This window comes from Entelurus aequoreus, linkage group LG09 (assembly GCF_033978785.1).
Source record: "Entelurus aequoreus isolate RoL-2023_Sb linkage group LG09, RoL_Eaeq_v1.1, whole genome shotgun sequence".
NCBI classification, from domain to species: Eukaryota; Metazoa; Chordata; class Actinopteri; order Syngnathiformes; family Syngnathidae; genus Entelurus; species Entelurus aequoreus.
The window spans coordinates 2,671,070-2,694,883 of record NC_084739.1 but is presented as its reverse complement, the minus strand read 5'-3'; the positions used below and the strand labels follow the sequence as shown (position 1 = coordinate 2,694,883).

Sequence of the window (23,814 nt, the reverse complement as noted above, 5' to 3'; positions counted from 1 at the left end):
GTGTAATGTTTGGCTGTACAATAGGAGACATTTTTGGCAATAATTGTCTTTGGAAACCAGATCCTACAAAAACTGAGGTAGCACTGTGTTAGAGATGTCACGATAAACAGTATTAATGATAACCACGGTAAACCTTCTGACGGTTAATATTAGCGTTTCAAATAAAAAAGATCCAAAAAAAGTGATTGATACCTGCACTTTGATAACTGACTAGAATAAACGTCTTTCCCCATTAAGAAATGGCACTTTGTAATCTAAACTTCTATGAACACATTACTGTCTAAACAACTAAGCACAATGCACCTACAAGCTGGGCTCTCTTAGTACAGAGTGATAGTTCTAACCCACAGGTGTCAAATTCAAGGCCCGCCACATCATTTTATATGGCCCGCGAAATGGTAATAATATACTTTAATAAAGAATATTTTCTTACTAATTATTTGTTCTTTTCATTTTGACATTCAAACAAATACATGAACTGCATGCTTATCTTTATATACATAGATTTTAAAATGTTATATCTAATAATGCAACAAAATGTTATCATATTTCAGTGTTTCCCACACATTCATTTATTTGTGGCAGCCCGCCACGAAAGAATTACGTCCGCCACAAATAAAAAAATAAAAAAAATAAAGTTTTTTTTTTGTTTTTTTTTGTCCTGTCCAGCTTCTCAGGCAAATCATATAGTTGATGTAGATGCCCATATAGGCTGTTCAGATTTACTTTACAAAAGAGAAGTGTAGAATACTTCTCTTGTTGCCTTATTTGTATTTGACCACTACTGTTTTCTGTTTATTTGTTACTGACTGTGGCAGGACACCTCTGCCTCTGTTTCACTTTATGTTGCTGGTAAATAATATGGTTGTAGTAGTAGGCTAAAGTTAAATTATTTAGTATGCACTATTTAAAGGGGCAGAGCTTTAAGAGACATTTTAGCTTTTATATTTTCTAAGATATATTTTTTGTAAGAACCACAATTAATAAATATATTTCAGTGAATAACTTATTGTTCAAATCTGTATATACATATGTACATAAAGTGTTGTAATTATATTGTAAAATGGATGGATGGATGGACGTTTAAAACAAAACTGTTATTATTAATTAGTAAGTATACATTTTTTTAGCCTTTTTAGAGAAAATCATATCATTGTAATAAATAATGCAAATTACTCGATGATGTCATGGTGACCACGCCCATAGCCACGCCCCCACCGCCACAGGTATCTTGGCAGTTTATGGGAAACACTGTATTTTACTTGAGTACTTAAATATCAGCGTGACTTATGATTTCAAAGCAAGTTATCAAATTGTGCACTGTAAAAATGACAATAGACTTCACGGTAAAATTCAGGCAGACAAAACTGCGATGTGGCTCTCGAAAACAAGTTTCAAAGCCCTATTCTAACCTCTGTTTACAATCCATCCATCCATTCTTTCCTTTTCTACTGCGTGTCTGCTCAGGGTGGCGAGGGGGCTGCAGCCTATCTTGGCTACTAATAAATACTCTACAACTGGTTCAGAACTAACAGTGTTTGTGATTGTAAACATCCAAATACGACGAGGCGTCAACGTTGTGGCTCGGAGAGCGAACAGAGGTGACAACAAGTAAGCTCGCTCGATGGCTAAGCCAGTGTTTTTCAACCTTTTCTTAGCCAAGGCGCACAAAGTCGTTCTCGCCATTGTTGGATATGAATTCAAACCATAACCAAGCATGCATCAATGTAGCTCTTGTCTCAAAGTAGGTGTACTGTCACCACTTGTCACATCACACCCTGACTTATTTGGAGTATTTTGCGGTTTTCCTGTGTGTAGTGTTTCAGTTCTTGTCTTGCGCTCCTATTTTGGTGGCTTTTCCTCTTTTGTTGGTATTTTGCTGTAGCAGTTTCATGTCTTCCTTGAACGCTATTCCCCCCACCTGCTTTGTTTTCGCAATCAAGACTATTTAAGTTGTGTGCGGACACTATCCTTCTTTGTGTGAACATTGTTGATTGTCATGTCGTGTACGGATGTACTTTGTGGACGCCCTCTGCTCCCCACGCTGTAAGTCTTTGCTGTCGTCCAGCATTCTGTTTTTGTTTACTTTGCAGCCAGTTCAGTTTTAGTTTCTTTTTGCATAGCCTTCCTTAAAGGCCTACTGAAATGATTTTTTTTTATTTAAACGGGAATAACAGATCCATTCTATGTGTCATACTTGATCATTTCGCGATATTGCCATATTTTTGCTGAAAGGATTTAGTAGAGAAAATCGACGATAAAGTTCGCAACTTTTGCTCGCTGATAAAAAAAAAGCCTTGCCTGTACCGGAAGTAGCGTGACGTCAGAGGAGGTAATATTCCTCCCAATTTTCCTATGTTTACAATGGAGCGAGAGAGATTCGGAGCGACAAAACGACGATTACCCCATTAATTTGAGCGAGGATGAAAGATTCGTAGATGAGGACGTTATAGTGAAGGACTTGAGAGGCAGTGATGGACGTATCTTTTTTCGCTCTGACCGTAACTTAGGTACAAGCTGGCTCATTGGATTCCACACTCCTTTTTCTATTGTAGATCACGGATTTGTATTTTAAACCACCTCGGATACTATATCCTCTTGAAAATGAGAGTCGAGCACGCGAAATGGACATTTAAAGTGACTTTTACCTCCACGACAATACATCGGTGACACACTTGGCTACTGAGCTAACGTGATAGCATCGTTCTCAAATGAAGATAGAAACAAAAGAAATAAACCCCTGACTGGAAGGATAGACAGAAGATCAACAATACTATTAAATCATGTACATGTAACTACACGCTTAAAAATTCTCAGCCTGGTAAGGCTTAACAATGCTGTTGCTAACGACGCTAAGGCTAATTTAGCAACTTAGCAACCGGACCTCACAGAACTATGATAAAAACATTAGCGCTCCACCTACGCCAGCCAGCCCTCATCTTCCCATCAACAGCCGTGCTCACCTGCGTTCCAGCGATCGACGGCGCGACGAAGGACTTCATCCGTGGGTTTGGCGGCAAGCATCGGCTAGGCGTCTGCTAAGTACCGTAAGTAGTCCTTGTTGTGTTGCTGTAAGTATTGTACTTAGCCGCTAATACACCGATCGATCCCACCTACAACGTTCTTCTTTGCAGCCTCCATTGTTCATTAAACAAATTGCAAAAGATTCACCAACACAGATGTCCAGAATACTGTGGAAATTTGTCGAAGAAAACAAGAGGTTTTTGTATCGGGTCCGATGGGGTCCAACCACTTCCGTGGATTTTGGGACGTCACGCGCATAAATCATATCCAAAGGAGTTTTTCAACCGGAAGTGTGGCGGGAATTTTAAAATGTCACTTTATAAGTTAACCCGGCCGTATTGGCATGTGTTGCAATGTTAAGATTTCATCATTGATATATAAACTATCAGACTGCGTGGTCGCTAGTAGTGGCTTTCAGTAGGCCTTTAAGCTTCAATGCATTTTCTTAGCGGCAATAAACTTTTGTTTATTTTTTATTTAAGTGTTAGATACCTTTTTACCTACTGCCTCCCCCATATTGTGATCATGACAAACCATGTTCCGACATCTACAAAGCAATTAGCTACCGGCTGCCACCTACTGATATGGAAGAGTATTACACGGTTACTCTGCCGCGCTCTAGACAGCACCGACACTCAACAACAACACATTTGCGGATTATAATAACTGGCTTGCAAAAAAATATTTTTAACCCAATTAGGTGAAATGACATAATCTCCCATGGCACACCAGACTGTACCTCACGGCACACGAGTGTTGAAAAACACTGGGCTAAGCTAACCAATGAGCTTGTTTCCGTGCACCTGACGTCTCCCCATTCTTCTAGTCATTGCCGCGTTTAGGCAAGAGGAACAGCAAGTACCTGCGGCCTTTTTTATTGATATTTCATTCAAAAAGGAGGAAGTGATATCTTGACACGAAAATGAATGTTTAAAAACACAGGATTTCCGCGTTTTGGGGGAAATTCCACATGCCTGATCCGTACACCGTACATTCAGTGCAGGCCAAAAGTTCGGAAACCTTTATTTTCATGACTATTTACATTGTAGATTGTCACTGAAGGCATCAAAACTATGAATGGAAACATGTGGAGTTATGTACTTAACTATATTCTATCCATTCATCCATACATTTTCTACCACTGGGGGGGGGGGGGGGGTCACCCACATCTGCGGTCCTCTCCAAGGTTTCTCATAGTCATTCACATTGACGTCCCAATGGGTTGTGAGTTTTTCCTTGCCCTTATGTGGGCTCTGAACCGAGGATGTCGGGTAAAACAGAATCCATCCTGTTTGGGTCCCACATCAAACTTAAGAGAGTCAATCACTTCACCATAAAAGTAGGTGACAGTGTCATCACCAGGAAAGATGAGGTCACCTACCTAGGTTCCATTCTAGAGGCTAACCTTTCCTGTGATAAAATGGCAACCAAGGTAATCAAAAAGGTTAACCAACGAACAAGATTTCTCTACAGAATTTCCTCTCTGGTCAACAAAAGCACCTTGAGGATACTGGCGGGAACTCTCGTTCAACCCTTTTTCGATTACGCATGCACCTCCTGGTACCCTAGCACCTCCATAACCCTCAAATCTAAACTCCAAACATCTCAGAACAAGCTAGTCAGGTTACTTCTAGACCTCCACCCCAGATCCCACCTCACTCCTACCCACTTCTCTAAAGTGGGCTGGCTCAAGGTGGAGGACAGAGTTAAACAACTTGCACTGAGCCTAGTCTATAAAATCCGCTACACCTCCCTGATACCGAAGTACATGTCAAACTACTTCCTTAACGTAAATGACCGCCATAACCACAACACCAGGGGGTGCTCCACTAACCACGTTAAACCCAGATTCCGAACTAACAAAGGTCTTAACTCATTCTCTTTCTATGCCACATCAATGTGGAATGCGCTCCCAACAGGTATAAAAGAAAGGTCATCTCTATCCTCCTTCAAAACCGCTATAAAAGTTCACCTCCAGGCAGCTACAACCCTAAACTAACACCCTCCCCGGATTGCTAATAATCAAATGTAAACAATCAAATGCAGATTCTTTTTCTTATGCCTTCTGATCTCTCTCTCTCTCTATGTCCACTACTTGATGTCCATATCCCCACCCCCCCACCCCACCCCCCCTCCACACTCCTGATTGTAAATAATGTAAATAATTCAATGTGATTATCTTGTGTGATGACTGTATTATGATGATAGTATATATGATAGTATAAATCTGTATCATGAATCAATTTAAGTGGACCCCGACTTAAACAAGTTGAAAAACTTATTCGGGTGTTACCATTTAGTGGTCAATTGTACGGAATATGTACTTCACTGTGCAACCTACTAATAAAAGTCTCAATCAATCAATCAATCGTTGTGGCTTGTGCAGCCCTTTGAGACACTTGTGATTTAGGGCTGTATAAATAAACATTGATTGATCGTTTTGATGCCTTCAGTGACAATCTACAATGTAAATAGTCATGAAAATAAAGAAAAGGCATTGAAGTGTCCAAACTTTTGGCCTGTGCTAACACAGACCCGCAGACGTGAGCACATCACCCCTATATTAGCGTCCCTTCACTGGCTCCCTGTGCGTTACAGAATCAATTTTAAACTCCTTTTATTTGTTTTTAAACGTCTAAACAACCTCGCGCCAACATATCTCTCCGACCTCCTTCAGCCTTACTGCCCCACCCGATCCCTAAGATCAGCCGATCAGCTGCTACTGACGGTCCCGTACACAAGGCTGAAGCTTAGAGGTGACAGAGCTTTCGCCGCTGCTGCTCCCAAGCTCTGGAACGACCTACCTCTTAGTGTTAGACAAGCCTCCTCTCTTCCTGTTTTTAAATCTCTATTAAAAACATACTTTTATTCCATGGCTTTTAACACTGAGTGATATCCATCCTGCTATGGCGCCCCATAATACACCTGCTGTGAACCTGTTTTTATGTTTTTATATTTTATTTATTTATCGTGTTCTGTTTGTGTTGTGTTTGCTCGGTTCTCGTATTATTTTTAACCTGCCCATTGTACAGCACTTTGGCTACCCCTGTGGTAAATTTTAAATGTGCTTTATAAATAAAGTTGATTTGATTTGTACTGCAACTAAATCTCATCTTTCATTTTGTGAAAAGGTTGGTTGTTTTATATTCACGTCAGTCGGGTATTGCACAGAAACTCTGCACAAACTGAAGCTGGACAAATCTCACCTTCTTGTCCCGTGTCCTGACCTCGCCGTAAAAGTCAAGCGCTTCTTGGGCCTCCAGGAACTTGCCGCGGTGGAGGAGATAGGCGCAGATCATAACTCCGGTGCGGCCCTTCCCGGCCTTACAGTGGATGGCCGCCACGTGATTGTCGTCCTCGCTGAGCCACTGGTCCAGGTCTTCGCAGAAGGGCTTGATCAGCTCCAGCTGAGGGGGGTTGTGGTCTTCGAAGGGGTACTGTGCAACTGGCCACGTCAGAGGAGACACGAGCAAGTCGGTGAGACTTTAACAAGTGTTTGTGTGTGTGTGAGTCATCAGGTGTTTGGGTTATGAGAAGTGGAAAACGGGAATAAAGCGCCGTACCTCTGCAGTTAAATTTGGCAGCGTCGTAGTGTCTTTCTGCGCAGCTGAAAAGTCAACAACATCCAGTCAGGAATCACACAGAAGCAAACCCGCAGAGTGGAAAGAACGTGGAAACACTTACAGGTTGTAGATTTTGTAATGGTTTTTATGCTTTGAATCCAAAAACCTGTTCAAAAAGAGAGGAAATTAGGAGCAAATTCACAAAAACTTTCTAGCGGGCGTGCCAGGACTCACCGTACTACGTCGTCTATATTATTTCTGTACACGCCTTCAAGTCGCTCCGCAGGAAAGCCCATGGCGATGATGTTTGGGTAGATATCTGGTCAGCCAGGGGTCAAGGAGCAGGACAGTATGCGTGTCGGTGGCAATTAAGCCTTTAAAAAGGGGGCGCAGTGCGATGCTGGCGACAGAATGAATTACTCGTTTGGCTACTTAACGAGACGTCGCCATCGCCAGGAATTAGAGCACGAGGACATGAACGCAGGCGTGAGCAACAGACCCTGACAAAGTTTCAAGCCAACGTCAACACGGCGATGTCATTATAGTCGCGGCTAGATGAGAGCGCAGGAGGGACGCTGATGTGTGTGTTGTGACAGATGGCCTTGACAGTGAGGAGAAAGGACATGGGGGGAGTCAGGCCCACATGTGGGCGCACGAGAGCAGAGTCTCCGCTCCCTGACCTGCAGGTATTTTTAGAGCGCAAAAGTTATATCAGAAGGAGGACTGCAACGCTTCGTATGGTCATCACTGGAGTCAACACAGTCCAGCTGGGAATATTTCATGCAAAAAGTGAAATATCTCAAATAAGGGTGAAATTTGCTTATTTTCTGTCTGATAAGATCATTCTTCTTACTAAGCAGATTTTATGTTAGAGTATTTTACTTGTTTTAAGTGTTTTGGTCCTAAATTATGTCAGTAAGATATTACAGCTTGTTGCTGAGATTTGATGAGCTATATTGAGTAAAACATGCTTGAAACTAGAATATCAACTGTTGTGTCATCAACACTCACAAGTATAAAAGTAATACATTCTTATTTCAAGCATGAAAAAAAAAAATCATGACTTTGACACAATTGTGTGTCATAATTAAAACAGATGACAGCCAAATGGACTTTGCTGTTTTATTTTCAATGAAACAATAGAAAATACGTACTCATATAGTAGTACATTTGTTATTAGTGAGAATATAATTATTTTAAGTTAATTTTGGGTTCATTGAGGTTAGCTATTTTTACTTGTTCCATTGGCAGATCATTTTGCCTAGTTCAAATAAAATACCGTATTTTTCGGATTATAAATCGCAGTTTTTTTCCTTAGTTTGGCCGATTTATACTCTGGAGCAGGGGTCACCAACGCGGTGCCCGCAGGCACCAGGTAGCCCGTAAGGACCAGATGAGTTGCCCGCCGGCCTGTTCTAAAAATAGCTCAAATAGCAGCACTTACCAGTGAGCTGTGCAACCTACTAATAAAAGTCTCAATCAATCAATCAATCAATCAATCAAAGCTGCCTCTATTTTTTAAATTTTATTTATTTACTAGCAAGCTGGTCTCGCTTTGCTCGACATTTTTAATTCTATGAGAGCCAAAACTCAAATAGAATTTGAAAATCCAAGAAAATATTTTAAAGACTTGGTCTTCACTTGTTTAAATAAATTCATTAATTTTTTTATATTGCTTCTTATAACTTTCAGAAAGACAATTTTAGAGAAAAAATACAACCTTAAAATGATTTTAGGATTTTTAAACACATATACCTTTTTACCTTTTAAATTCCTTCCTCTTCTTTCCTGACAATTTAAATCAATGTTCAAGTAAATTTATTTTTTTTATTGTAAAGAATAATAAATACATTTGAATTTAATTCTTCATTTTAGCTTCTGTTTTTTCAACGAAGAATATTTGTGAAATATTTCTTCAAACTTATTATGATTAAAATTCAAAAAAATTATTCTGGCAAATCTAGAAATCTGTAGAATCAAATTTAAATCTTATTACAAAGTATTTTGAATTTCTTTTAACATTTTTGTTCTGGAAAATCTAGAAGAAATAATGATTTGTCTTTGTTAGAAATATAGCTTGGTCCAATTTGTTATATATTCTAACAAAGTGTAGATTGGATTTAACATATTTAAAACATGTCATCAAAATTCTAAAATCAATCTTAATCAGGAAAAATTACTAATGTTGTTCCATAAATTATTTTTTTAAGTTTTTCTCTTCTTTTTTTCGGTTGAATTTTAAAGAGTCGAAATTGAAGATAAACTATGTTTCAAAATTTAATTGTCATTTTGTTTCGTGTTTTCTCCTCTTTTAAACCGTTCAATTAAGTGTAAATATCATTAATTATTAATAATAACATAGAGTTAAAGGTAAATTGAGCAAATTGGCTATTTCTGGCAATTTATTTAAGTGTGTATCAAACTGGTAGCCCTTCGCATTAATCACTACCCAAGAAGTAGCTCTTGCTTTCAAAAAGGTTGCTGACCCCTGCTCTGGAGTGATTTATGTGTGAAATTATTAACACATTACCGTAAAATATCAAATATTATTTATCTCATTCACGTAAGAGACTAGGTGTATATCAGCAATCGTCACATACACACGTCAACAAAATTCGGCGGGGGCGGGTCATGGCAGAAGTGCATTGTGAAAAAAAAAAGATGCTAGCTGTTACTTCCGTACCTATGAAAATGTAACATTTCAACATTGGCAGTAACTTGTAAAAACTGAAAATGGCTGAACAAAAATGGCACCGAAAAGGAAATCATATACTGCAGGTTACAAGCTGGAAGTAGTGACGTTCACTATTCTTTATTTATTTTAAATTGCCTTTCAAATGTCTATTCTTGGTGTTGAATTTGATCAAATACATTTCCCCAAAAAATGCGACTTATACTCTAGTGCAGGGGTGTCCAAACTTTTTCCACTGAGGGCCGCACACGGAAAAATTCAAGCATGTGGGGGCCATTTTGATATTTTTCATTTTCAAAACATAACAAAATATATGCATTTTTTATTTATCTTACCTTTAGGGGTCCCGGGGACCATAAAGGGTCTCAGTCATTAAAATGTTAAAAATAAGTCAGGTTATTATTTTTTTAAAATTATTTAACGCTTACAGTAAATCTCTATATCAACTTCAAGTTGTAAAAAGTAAAAGTAATACAAATTAAAAAAAATGTTTTATGGCTTTTCTGTCAAAAACAACTTAGTTTTTTTTATAGTAAAACTGAAATATGCAGTATTTAGTAATTAGAGCCCTAAAAGATCAATAATGCAGGACACCGTTGATTTTAATTCTTTCATATTTTTGAGTAATCACAGTGAAAAGATAAATAAAAAAATCACTAAATATATTTGGGATCCAAAAGGTGCCCCACTCATAAAGTGATACATTTTTATTAGGTTTTTCTTCACTTAAGTTACGAGATCAACTTCAGATATATCTGTCCATTTTATGCTGGAACTATTATTTTGTTTGTTTTATGCGCTTTTGTCAAAGAAAACGTTGATGTTTTTATATGGCTACTACACAATATATGCAATATTTACCACATAAAACATTTTAAAGTGAAATATTTGAAGTAATTGGAGCCCTGAAAATAATTCATTAAAACATGGATTTTTTTGGTCTTTTTTTTTTTTTTTGAGCAATGGCAAAAAAAAGAAAAATGAAGAAAGACAAAAGGAAAAAAAAACAGCCTGCATGGCAGCTTTTGTGTCAACATTGCAACTTTTTCTCCTTAGATTTCACCTCATTCCACTTTTTTTATTGTTCTTTTTTATTTTTACAATAGTATTTCCAGAATGTGTGGCGGGCCGGTAAACAATTAGCTGCGGGCCGCAAATGGCCCCCGGGCCGCACTTTGGACACCCCTGCTCTAGTGCGACTTATGTTTTTTTCCTTCTTTATTATGCATTTTCGGCCGGTGTGACTTATACTCCGGAGAAACTTATAATCCGAAAAATACGGTACCCCTAACTTTCTTGTTTTTGAACACTGACTTTTTGCAGTGTGTCAGTTCCATTACGATTCAAGCGGTACGAATCGATTATTTACGCATCTTAATTACTATATAGTACAACAATATTACATTGTATGGCAGGCCTGCGCAATTATTTTGACTCGGGGGGGGGGGGGGGGGCAAATTTAGAGGAAAAAAATGTGCCTGGGGGCCGGTATATCTGATTTTTAGGAACACTAATACAAAACCTCACAATAATGTCTGATTAAACGCTAAAAACGTGATGACAGAGCGCCTTAAAAAACGGAATGGAATTTGAGCATTTTTTTTACTGAATGAGACACCCAGAATGTACATGAAAATAAAGAACGTGGGGTTTACAATATTAACTATGAACGATAAAACACTGAATATTGACAAGTCGGTGTTTAAAAAAAACTTTAAGACCAATGTCTTGGAAAAATATATCACTCTTGAATCAACACAGTAGTTAATACTATGATTATTAGTTACAAACTAAATGTGGGGTATAAATAATAATTACAGATGTCCGATAATATCGGGCTGCCGATATTATCAGCCGATAAATGCTTTAAAATGTAATATCGGAAATTATCGGTATCGGTTCGGAAATTATCGGTATCAAAAAGTAAAATGTATGACTTTTTAAAAGGCCGCTGTGTACACGGACGTAGGGAGAAGTACAGAGCGCCAATAAACCTTAAAAGGCACTGCCTTTGTGTGCCGGCCCAATCACATAATATCTACGGCTTTTCACACACACAAGTGAATGCAAGTCATACTTGGTCAACAGCCATACAGGTCACACTGAGGGTGGCCGTATAAACAACTTTAACACCGTTACAAATATGCGCCACACTGTGAACCCACACCAAACAAGAACGACAAACACATTTCGGGAGAACATCCGCACCGTAACACAACAGAACAAATACCCAGAACCCCTTGCAGCACTAACTCTTCCGGGACGCTACAATATACACCCCACGCTACCCCTTACACCCCCTCTCCCCCCAGCCCCGCCCACCTCAAACTCCTCATGCTCTCTCAGGGAGAGCATGTCCCAAATTCCAAGCTGCTGTCTTGAGGCATGTTAAAAAAAAATAACGCACTTTGTGACTTCAATAATAAATATGGCAGTGCCATGATGACATTTTTTTTTCCATAACTTGAGTTGATTTATTTTGGAAAAACTTGCTACATTGTTTAATGCATCCAGCGGGGCATCACAACAAAATGAGGCATAATAATGTGTTAATTCCACGACTGTATATATCGGTTGATATCGGAATCGGTAATTACGAGTTGGACAATATCGGAATATCGGCAAAAAAGCCATTATCGGACATCTCTAATAATAATGGAAGTATAATTGTTTGTATATAGTATATAATTGGTACAAAGGTTTAACGAACACGTGTACAAGGATATTTTACATGCCTTTATCGTGTATATAATTGAACAGTGTTTATGTTGTGTACAAGGTGTATTTACAATATGTTGTGCAAAGGAAATGTTATATTTTTTGGAAGCTCATCTTGTATTTGACATTATTTATAGGGTTAGGAGCAATAAGTGTTCAACGTTTCGGTCTGCAACATTTTCAATTTATGAATGTACAACTGTTTGTTTATTTTGTTGACCACTGACCGAAGAATACTAAACTAAACTAAACATAAGAATGTCCCACCCCCTCTTGACCGACATATTTTACAATCAAGCAAAACGCAACAAAAATGCAACAAACACAGCGAAATATGAACGTGAAGGGTAAAACAAAAAAACCCCACCAAAATCTGATATATCACTAAGCTTTACAACTTTGTTGTAAAAATGTCCTTCTGCGTCTGTCCGACAACCGCATTTCAGGCTGGCCGCTCTGGAAACACTCTGTGGAAACGCTCCCCACCCACACTGCTGTTAATTAGATTACCATAGTAACTAGTATATCACGCAAAAGCGCAGATTCCAACCATTGAAATACTTTGTATAGATCAGGGGTCACCAACCTTTTTGAAAGCAAGAGCTACTTCTTGGGTAGTGCTTAATGCGAAGGGCTACCAGTTTGATACACACTTAAATAAATTGCCAGAAATAGCCAATTTGCTCAATTTACCTTTAACTCTATGTTATTATTAATAATTAATGATATTTACACTTAATTGAACGGTTTAAAAGAGGAGAAAACAAAAAAAATGACAATTGAATTTTGAAACATAGTTTATCTTCAATTTCGACTCTTTAAAATTCTAAATTCTACCGAAAAAAAGAAGACAAAAACTAGCAAATTCGAATCTTTTTGAAAAAATTAAAAAAACAATTTATGGAACATTAGTAATTTTTCCTGATTAAGTTTAATTTTAGAATTTTGATGACATGTTTTAAATAGGTTAAAATCCAATCTGCACTTTGTTAGAATATATAACAAATTGGACCAAGCTATATTTCTAACAAAGACAAATCATTATTTCTTCTAGATTTTCCAGAACAAAAATTTTAAAAGAAATTCAAAAGACTTTGAAATAAGATTCAAATTTGATTCTACAGATTTTGTAGATTTGCCAGAATAATTTTTTTGAATTTTAATCATAATAAATTTGAAGAAATATTTCACAAATATTCTTCGTCGAAAAAACAGAAGCTAAAATGAAGAATTAAATCAAAATTAATTTATTATTCTTTACAATAAAAAAAAAATACTTGAACATTGATTTAAATTGTCAGTAAAGAAGAGGAAGGAACTTAAAAGGTAAAAATGTAGATGTGTTTAAAAATCCTAAAATCATTTTTAAGGTTGTATTTTTTTCTCTAAAATTGTTTTTCTGAAAGTTATAAGAAGCAAAGTAAAAAAATAAATGTATTTATTTAAACAAGTGAAGACCAAGTCTTTAAAATATTTTCTTAGATTTTCAAATTCTATTTGAGTTTTTTCTCTCTTAGAATTAAAAATGTCGGGCAAAGCGAGACCAGCTTGCTAGTATATAAATACAATTTAAAAAATAGAGGCAGCTCACTGGTAAGTGCTGCTATTTTTAGATCAGGCCAGCGGGCTACTCATCTGGTCCTTACGGGCTACCTGGTGCCCGCGGGCACCGCGTTGGTGACCCCTGGTATAGATCAAGACTTACGGTCATTTGAAAACGTCACTGCACATCGTAATGGAGGCTACAGTTTCCATCTTAAAGACCTAAAAAAATTATTTGAAAAGCGTAATTTTGGCTCTGTTAATTTGCCTAGGTCTGTTGTAGTGTTAATGTATTATATCTAATTATTCATATGTATGAAAGAGCTCTTTTGGCTACTGAATCATTTCCATTTTGTGGACGTTAGTGGCACAGCATAGACATATGCAAGACTGGCTAAGTGGGAACAGTAGACGGCTGCTAAGTGAACAAATACAAATCCTAACATGGCGAGCAGACATCCTTGATTGAATTTTCTTGTCTTCTAAAACCGCAGAATGTTCAGACACTTTTCTCTAGTCACCATAAACTTGCGGCTCAAAGAAGTGTGTCGTCTATCTGCTCATTCATATCTATGGCAGCCGCACCGTGTGTACGTTATTGTCTCCGCGACTTATTAATCCACTTGCCGAGTTCCTCTATTATTAACTGGTTACTCTGCGGTCCCAGTTACACTTCTGTTCCAAGTGGTTTTGTCTTGTCTCACTGCCTCACATTTAAGCCAGTCTCAGGCCTGCGCTCGATTGCTGTATAGAACCGTCTGTATTTCTTTATTTCACATACATAAATAATCGATATTTGTCCATTGATTCAGCATCGTCCACGTTCTAAACCGTGATGCATCTGTGAATCCATTATTTTCCCCTACTTCTTACCACATTGACTCTTAAATATCAAACTCAAGACATGGCAGTTAGTGAACAATAAGTTTGGTAAGTAAACATTTTAAACACACAGACAAGGTCAAAGGGATCTCTTTTAGGCTCTAATTAAACATCAGAAAGGTGCTTTTAGCTTTCCATGTTCCCAATCGGTTCATGGGTTTGTAAACGTGCTCGGTTACCACCCCACGTCCACATCTGGTTTGCACGTTTACTAGGGGTGTAACGGTACACAAAAATTTCGGTTCGGTACGTACCTCGGTTTAGAGGTCACGGTTCGGTTCATTTTCGGTACAGTAAGAAAACAACAAAATTAGAGATGTCCGATAATATCGGCCTGCCGATATTATCGGCCGATATATGCGTTAAAATGTAATATCGGAAATTATCGGTATCCGTTTTTTTATTATCGGTATCGGGTTTTTTTTTTGGTTTTTTTTTTATTAAATCCACATAAAAAACACAAGATACACTTACAATTAGTGCACCAACCCAAAAAATCTCCCTCCCCCATTTACACTCATTCACACAAAAGGGTTGTTTCTTTCTCTTATTAATATTCTGCTTCCTACATTATATATCAATATATATCAATACAGTCTGCAAGGGATACAGTCCGTAAGCACACATGATTGTGCGTGCTGCTGCTCCACTAATAGTACTAACTTTTAACAGTTAATTTTACTAATTTTCATTCATTACTAGTTTCTATGTAACTGTTTTTATATTGTTGTACTTTCTTTTTTATTCAAGAAAATGTTTTTAATTTATTTATCTTATTTTACTAATTTTTAAAAAAAGTACCTTATCTTCACCATACCTGGTTGTCCAAATTAGGCATAATAATGTGTTAATTCCACGACTGCATATATCGGTTGATATCGGTATCGGTAATTAAAGAGTTGGACAATATCGGAATATCGGATATCGGCAAAAAGCCATTATCGGACATCCCTAGTTTCAACACATCAGGCAGTTGGTAGTGCTGTAATGCTTAGGGTGGGAATCTTTGGCCACTTCACAATTCGATTACGATTTAGACTTTATTGATCCATAAGGAAAATTAGGATCTACGATTCAATTAAAAATCGATTATTGTGTATATTAATGCAGTTTTACAATTCTTTTCGGTTCACTAAATAAGCGTTTAACACTTGCAACTTCAAAAACAGTCAATTTGTAATAAGAAACAGATCAATTAATTCCCCCATTTATAAAATTCATGAAAATGTGTGCAAAACTGGAACAAGTGTCCTATAATAAAAATTCACTGAATTTTCAGTGAAGTGGCTCAGTGCAGTCAGCCAAATTTTAGATCTGTATGCATGACTTTATTTACTATAAGTAAATCGATTATTGACGTTTATTAATCAATTTCATAATGGTCAATGTCCGAATTGCGATGCATCTAAATATTGATTATTTCCCCCACCTCTAATATGGGGAATAAGAAAAAATTTAGCAACATCCGAATCGCAATTCTTATTCATCCAATTCTGAAACCATTTTTAAAGACGTTTTTAGGCCATCTTTGTGCTTACTCGAATCTGTCAGTAGCAGAGAAGATCTTTTGTAAACTGTACCCCGTTTTAAAAGAGTTGTACTATCATTTATCTACCAATTAATTAGGGATGTAACGGTTTTGTAGACACGGCAATGTTTCGCTTTCAAAGTCTTTACAATAATACCGTGACGCCTGGCGGTATCAAACAAAAACTCGGGTGTGTAGTTTTATCCGGCGCTTTACAAGGGCCAGGTTTGAAAATATAAAAAAATCTCCCAGAATCCTCTGCACAGCGCGGAATACGGAAGTGAAGTGTGTTTGTGGTCGATGAGAGGAATTGTTTTTTTTGGACAGTTCTTGAAAATGTCATCAAAATCTATCCATTAACTCTTTGAGTTATGTTGCAAACAAACAGGGGGGGGGGGAATATGAGGAAACTACAAACCCCGTTTCCATATGAGTTGGGAAATTGTGTTAGATGTAAATATAAACGGAATACAATAATTTGCAAATCATTTTCAAGCCATATTCAGTTGAATATGCTACAAAGACAACATATTTGATGTTCAAACTGATAAACTTTTTTTTTTTTCTTCAAATAATCATTAACTTTAGAATTTGATGGCAGCAACACGTGACAAAGAAGTTGGGAAAGGTGGCAATAAATACTGATAAAGTTGAGGAATGCTCATCAAACACTTATTTGGAACATCCCACAGGTGTGCAGGCTAATTGGGAACAGGTGGGTGCCATGATTGGGTATAAAAGTAGATTCAGTCATTCACAAACAAGGATGGGGCGAGGGTCACCACTTTGTCAACAAATGCCTGAGCAAATTGTTGAACAGTTTAAGAAAAACCTTTCTCAACCAGCTATTGCAAGGAATTGAGGGATTTCACCATCTACGCTCCGTAATATCATCAAAAGGTTCAGAGAATCAGGAGAAATCACTGCACGTAAGCAGCTAAACCCGTGACCTTCAATCCCTCAGGCTGTACTGCATCAACAAGCCACATCAGTGTGTAAAGGATATCACCACATAGGCTCAAGAACACTTCAGAAACCCACTGTCAGTAACTACAGTTGGTCGCTACATCTGTAAGTGCAAGTTAAAACTCTCCTATGCAAGGCGAAAACCGTTTATCAACAACACCCAGAAATGCCGTCGGCTTCGCTGGGCCTGAGCTCATCTAAGATGGACTGATACAAAGGGGAACCGTGTTCTGTGGTCTGACGAGTCCACATTTCAAATTGTTTTTGGAAACTGTGGACGTCGAGTCCTCCGGACCAAAGCGGAAAAGAATCATCCGGATTGTTATAGGCGCAAAGTTGAAAAGGCAGCATGTGTGATGGTATGGGGGTGTATTAGTGCCCAAGACATGGGTAACTTACACATCTGTGAAGGCGCCATTAATGCTGAAAGGTACATACAGCTTTTGGAGCAACATATGTTGCCATCCAAGCAACGTTACCATGGACGCCCCTGCTTATTTCAGCAAGACAATGCCAAGCCACGTGTTACATCAACGTGGCTTCATAGTAAAAGAGTGCGGGTACTAGACTGGCCTGCCTGTAGTCCAGACCTGTCTCCCATTGAAAATGTGTGGCACCTGCAATAGCAGAAGGGAGACCCCTGGACTGTTGAACAACTTAAGCTGTACATCAAGCAAGAATGGGAAAGAATTCCACTTCAAAAATGTGTCTCCTCAGTTCCCAAACGTTTACTGAGTGTTGTTAAAAGGAAAGGCCATGTAACACAGTGGTGAACATGCCCTTTCCCAACTACTTTGGCACGTGTTGCAGCCATGAAATTCTAAGTTAATTATTATTTGCAAAAAAAAAATAAAGTTTGTGAGTTTGAACATCAAATATGTTGTCTTTGTAGCATATTCAACTGAATATGGCTTGAGAAGGATTTGCAAATCATTGTATTCCGTTTATATTTACATCTAACACCATTTCCCAACTCATATGGAAACGGGGTTTGTACTTGATAAATCCTCAATCCATCCACCCTTGTTCCCACCGCTTGTTTCTGTGGATGTCGCGTGGCGTATGGAGTCTGCCCGCCGAGCCAAGACAAGTCACCACCTCATAAACTGTCGTCCAGAAAAGATGTTTGAAGCCAGCGCAGCCAAAACATCGGTTTGTGAGCTATTTGCATAACTAAAAGTTGAATTGTCAGTTAACTTCTCAGACAAACAACATATTCCAGACTGGTATAAACATGTTGAACAAAAGTTGAAAGACACTAAAAGTGAACATTATTGTGAAACACAGAATGTTTACATTGTCACTTAAGACACGTAACCAAGTTTTTTTTGTCCCTGCACTATTCTTTGCACTTAAAAATTCAAGTTTGTATTAATAAATATAATTAAAACACTTTTGCACACACCTGGGCAAAAAATGCAGCCCATTACGATTTTCAATCCGGCCCGTCGGACGTTCTAAATAATTTTTTTAGACCTTTAAAGGCCTACTGAAAGCCACTACTAGCGACCACGCAGTCTGATAGTTTATATATAAATGATGAAATCTTAACATTGCAACACATGCCAATACGGCCGGGTTAACTTATAAAGTGACATTTAAAACTTCCCGGGAAATATCCGGCTGAAACGTCGCGGTATGATGACGTATACGCGTGACGAAGTCAGAGTAACGGAAGTTATGGTACCCCGTAGAATCCTATACAAAAAGCTCTGTTTTCATTTCATAATTCCACAGTATTCTGGACATCTTTTGCAATTTGTTTAATGAACAATGAAGGCTGCAAAGAAGACAGTTGTAGGTGGGATCGGTGTATTAGCAGCGGACTACAGCAACACAACCAGGAGGACTTTGTTGGAGCGCTAGCCGCGCTAGCCGCCGACCTCACCTTGACTTCCTACGTCTCCGGGCCGCCAAACGAAATACGGTAACGAAATGATCAAGTATGACACATAGAATGGATCTGCTATTCCCGTTTAAATTTAAAAAAATCATTTCAGTAGGCCTTTAACATCAAAACTGTAACTGCCATTATGATGTGCAGTGTTGTTTTTAAATGACCCTAAGTCTTGAACTATATAAAATATTTCAATGGTTGAAATCTGCGCTTTTGAGTGTTAAACAAGTTATTACGGTAATCTACGTCACAGCAGCTCAGACCAGGAACAAAGCAGAGTGGGCGGGGTTTGTTTTCAGAGCAGCCAGCCCGAAACGCGTTTGTCAGGAAAAGATGCGGTAGCACATTTTTACAACAAATTTCTGCATAAAAGTGATAATATATTGCAGTTTGTTACATGTTTGTTGTGTTTTGCTTGATTGTAAAAGATGTCTATGGAGGAGCTGAAGTAAAAGAGGAGTGATGTTCATATTTTGTTAATATTCAGTGTTTTATTGTTCATAGTTAATATTGTAAATCCCACTTTCTTTATTTTAATGTACATTTTGGGTGTCCCATTCAGTAAAATAATTCCATTCTGTTTTTTGAGGTGGTCTGTCATAACTTTTTTAGAATTCTATGGAACATTGTGACTTTTGGTATTAGTGTACCTGAAAAAAAGGGACCCAAACACACATACTGTACAGCAGATTTGTTTAGCTAAATGTGGATATATCATTTATACACACATACACATTGGCCCCCTAGACACATTTTTTCTCTCAATGTGGCCCCCCCCAAGTCAAAATATTTGCCCAGCTCTGCTTTAGCATGATGTATTTTTCAATTAGAGTGTGAATGTTTATTTTAAACATACCTGCCACTTAATTTTACGCACTATAACATTTAATTATTATTTTTGGACATATCCCGAAATAATATCGTACTGTGGCCTTAACACCGGGATAACATCATACCGTGAGATTTGATACCGTTGTATCCCTGCAAATAACACGTCCCAAATCAGTTTCAATCGATAATTCAAAATTGAATCATCACCCCAAGAGTCGGAATCAAATTGAATCGTGAGTTGTCCCTAATGGGAAATGCCCTTAATATCAATGTATATTAACAATTGAACGCCACAGCCTACCAGAGCGTTGTCACAAACCATGTCCATCACTTTATGACAACTTAATACAAATGTAAAGGGTAAATAAAAGCATTTTGAGGATTTAAACTATCATACCAAGGTAGACAAAAAAAAACGTTCTACCTCAGGGGTGTCAAACTCACTTTAGCTCAGGGGCCGCATGGAGGAAAATCTGTGCACACGTGGGCCGGACTATTCAAATCATGGCATTAAAACTGAAAAAATAAAGACAACTTCAGATTGTTTTCTTTGTCTTACTTTGGCCAAAAATAGAACAAACACATTCTGAAAAACAGCAGCGGTAAAGTTTAGATCCATGAAGGAAAGAAGAAAGTGAATTAAAGGCCTACTAAAATGATTTTTTTTTATTTAAACGGGAATAGCAGATCCATTCTATGTGTCATACTTGATCATTTCGCGATATTGCCATATTTTTGCTGAAAGGATTTAGTAGAGAAAATCAACGATAAAGTTCGCAACTTTTGCTCGCTGATAAAAAAAAGCCTTGCCTGTAGCGGAAGTAGCGTGACGTCACAGGAGCTAGTATTCCTCACAATTCCCTGTTGTTTACAATGGAGCGAGAGAGATTCGGACCGAGAAAGTGATGATTACCCCATTAATTTGAGCGAGGATGAAAGATTCGTAGATGAGGAACGTTACAGTGAAGGACTTGAGAGGCAGTGATGGACGTATCTTTTTTCGCTCTGACCGTAACTTAGGTACAAGCTGGCTCATTGGATTCCACACTCTCTCCTTTTTCTATTGTGGATCACAGATTTGTATTTTAAACCACCTCGGATACTATATCCTCTTGAAAATGAGAGTCGAGAACGTGAAATGGACATTTAAAGTGACTTTTATCTCCAAGACAATACATCGGTGACACACTTAGCTACTGAGCTAACGTGCTAGCATCATTCTCAAATGAAGATAGAAACAAAAGAAATAAACCCCTGACTGGAAGGATAGACAGAAGATCAACAATACTATTAAACCATGTACATGTAACTACACGGTTAAAAATTCTCAGCCTGGTAAGGCTTAACAATGCTGTTGCTAACGACGCTAAGGCTAATTTAGCAACTTAGCAACCGGAGCTCACAGAACTATGATAAAACATTAGCGCTCCACCTACGCCAGCCAGCCCTCATCTTCCCATCAACAGCCGTGCTCACCTGCGTTCCAGCGATCAACGGCGCGACAAAGGACTTCATCCGTGGGTTTGGCGGCAAGCATCGGCTAGGCGTCTGCTATCAGGGTAAGTAGTCCTTGTTGTGTTGCTGTAAGTATTGTACTTAGCCGCTAAGACACCGATCGATCCCACCTACAACGTTCTTCTTTGCAGCCTCCATTGTTCATTAAACAAATTGCAAAAGATTCACCAACACAGATGTCCAGAATACTGTGGAATTTTGTCGAAGAAAACAGAGCTTTGTGTATTGTGTCCAATAGGGCCCAAACACTTCCGTGCATTTTATGACGTCACGCGCATAAATCATATCCAAAGGAGTTTTTCAACCGGAAGTGTGGCGGGAATTTTAAAATGTCACTTTATAAGTTAACCCGGCCGTATTGGCATGTGTTGCAATGTTAAGATTTCATCATTGATATATAAACTATCAGACTGCGTGGTCGCTAGTAGTGGCTTTCAGTAGGCCTTTCATGTTTATAACTGAATACATTTACATATGCATAAAAATGTGTACTTGGCCCTCAATTCCATTTTCTTCAAGTTTAAGGCATTCAAAGATGCCACTTCACTGAAAATTCGGACCAGCTCCTTTTTATTTTAGGACACTTATGTTCCAGTTTTGCACACATTTCCATGAATTTGATAAATGGGGGAATTAATTGAACTGTTTCTTATTACAAATGGACTGTTTTTAAAGTTGCAAGTGTTAAACACTTATTTAGTGAACCGAAAAGAATTGTAAAACTGCATTAATATACACAATAATCGATTTTTAATTGAATCGTAGATCCTAATTTTCCTTATGGATCAATAAAGTTTGTCTAAGTCTAAATCGTAATCGAATTGTGAAGTGGCCATAGATTACCACCTACCGTAATTTTCGGACTATAAGTCGCTCCGGAGTATAAATCGTACCGGCCGAAAATGCATAATAAAGAAGGAAAAAAACATAAGTCGCACTGGAGTATAAGTCGCATTTTTTGGGGAAATGTATTTGATAAAAGCCAACACCAAGAATAGACATTTGAAAGTCAATTTAAAATAAATAAAGAATAGTGAACAACAGGCTGAATAAGTGTACGTTATATGAGGCATAAATAACCAACTGAGAAGGTGCCTGGTATGTTAAAGTAACATATTATGGTAAGAGTCATTCAAATAACTATAACATATAGAACATGCTATACGTTTACCAGACAATCTGTCACTCCTAATCGCTAATTAGATGGGGGGGGGGGGGGGGGGGCATGGTCGGGGGGCGTGGCTAAGGGCGTGGTTAAGAGGAGAGTATATTTACAGCTAGAATTCACCAAATCAAGTATTTCATATATATATATATATATATATATATATATATATATATATATATATATATATATATATATATATATATATATGAAATACTTGACTTTCAGTGAATTCTAGCTATATATATACATATATACTTTTATTTTATAAATAAAATACTTGAATTTCAGTGTTCTGCAGGCTATCCAGTAGATGGCAGTATTGTCCTGTTTAAGAGTGTCACAACATTGCTGTTTACTGCAGACGAACTGCTTTACGGTAGACTAAACGTGACGTGTGTTGTTGTGTGTTGTTACCGCACTGGGAGGACGTTAATGAAACTGCCTAACAATAAACCCACATAAGAAACTAAGAACTTTCTCTTCTTGTTGTGCACTCTACTCTCTAAAAGCCGTAGATGTTATGACGTCATTGGGCGGCAAGCTGTTAATATATTGTGGGAAAGCGGACGTGAGAACGGCTGTCCCCACTCAGGTCCGCATTGAGCTGGAGGGGGCGTGGCCTCCAGCTCCGGCTGAATACCGGGAGTTTGTCGGGAGAAAATCTCTGCCGGGAGGGGCGCTGAATACCGGGATTCTCCCGCTAAAAACGGGAGGGTTGGCAAGTATGAATATCACCCCGGGGGCCATAGATCATTCACTCACGGGTCGGATCTGGCTTGCGGGCCTGGACTTTGACACCCCCGTTCTACCTGGTGCGAACATGTTGTCCCTAATCAATTGACCTGACACAGCTATTGCCATTCTGCCCAAATGAGCGTGCGGTTACCCTAATTGTGCTGCGTTTTCCGAATGGCATGACGTCAATGAACAAACATTGTGAGCGGAGGGGAAAAGCGAAGGGGAGTGTTACAGTCAATTATACACTGGCACACATACAGTACGATCCTAAAAAGGCGCACATCAGTGTCAGAGAAGAACCGAGCTGGCAAGAAACGACCGCGAGGCTCGGTTGCCAACGCCTACCTGAAAGTACAAGTCTGCCGGTCGCCATAAGCTAAAAGGGATTTCACACTTCAACCAATGACTAAAAAGGGCAACCTTTTCTCACACTTCCTGTGTTGAAAATAGAGAAGCTGAACGTTTCTAAATTGGATGTGTCGGGTTTTTTTTACGTTGAGCTTCTACTTTTTTCCCCCCCTCTCCCATAGCGTTGTAGAGCCATGTTAATGTCAAACGCCAGACCACTGCTACGACGACAGGGCTGGAAACACAAACTGTGCAAGTTTTCCACAAAAACACATGGTCGAGCAGCTATTATTTTGCATTACCATTTAAATCATGTGTGCCTTAACATCTGGACAACACCAAAAAGCCACATAAGTCAAAAACCAAGACAAATGCGCACAAAAACATGAAGGTCAAACCATC

General features: G+C 38.3%; 1 protein-coding gene across 2 annotated transcripts in view; it reads right to left on the bottom strand.

Annotated features, from left to right (window-relative positions):
- LOC133657059 (phosphatidylinositol 3,4,5-trisphosphate 3-phosphatase and dual-specificity protein phosphatase PTEN) overlaps positions 1-23,814 on the bottom strand; it is a 72,911-nt gene that overhangs the window by 19,756 nt on the left and 29,341 nt on the right. For both annotated transcript variants that reach the window (XM_062057953.1, XM_062057952.1), the window contains exons 2-5: positions 6,822-6,906; positions 6,709-6,753; positions 6,588-6,631; positions 6,231-6,469 (exon numbers count right to left, since the gene is read on the bottom strand). In XM_062057953.1, the coding sequence (XP_061913937.1) occupies positions 6,231-6,469; positions 6,588-6,631; positions 6,709-6,753; positions 6,822-6,906 (413 nt within the window). The remainder of the gene's footprint in view (positions 1-6,230; positions 6,470-6,587; positions 6,632-6,708; positions 6,754-6,821; positions 6,907-23,814) is intronic.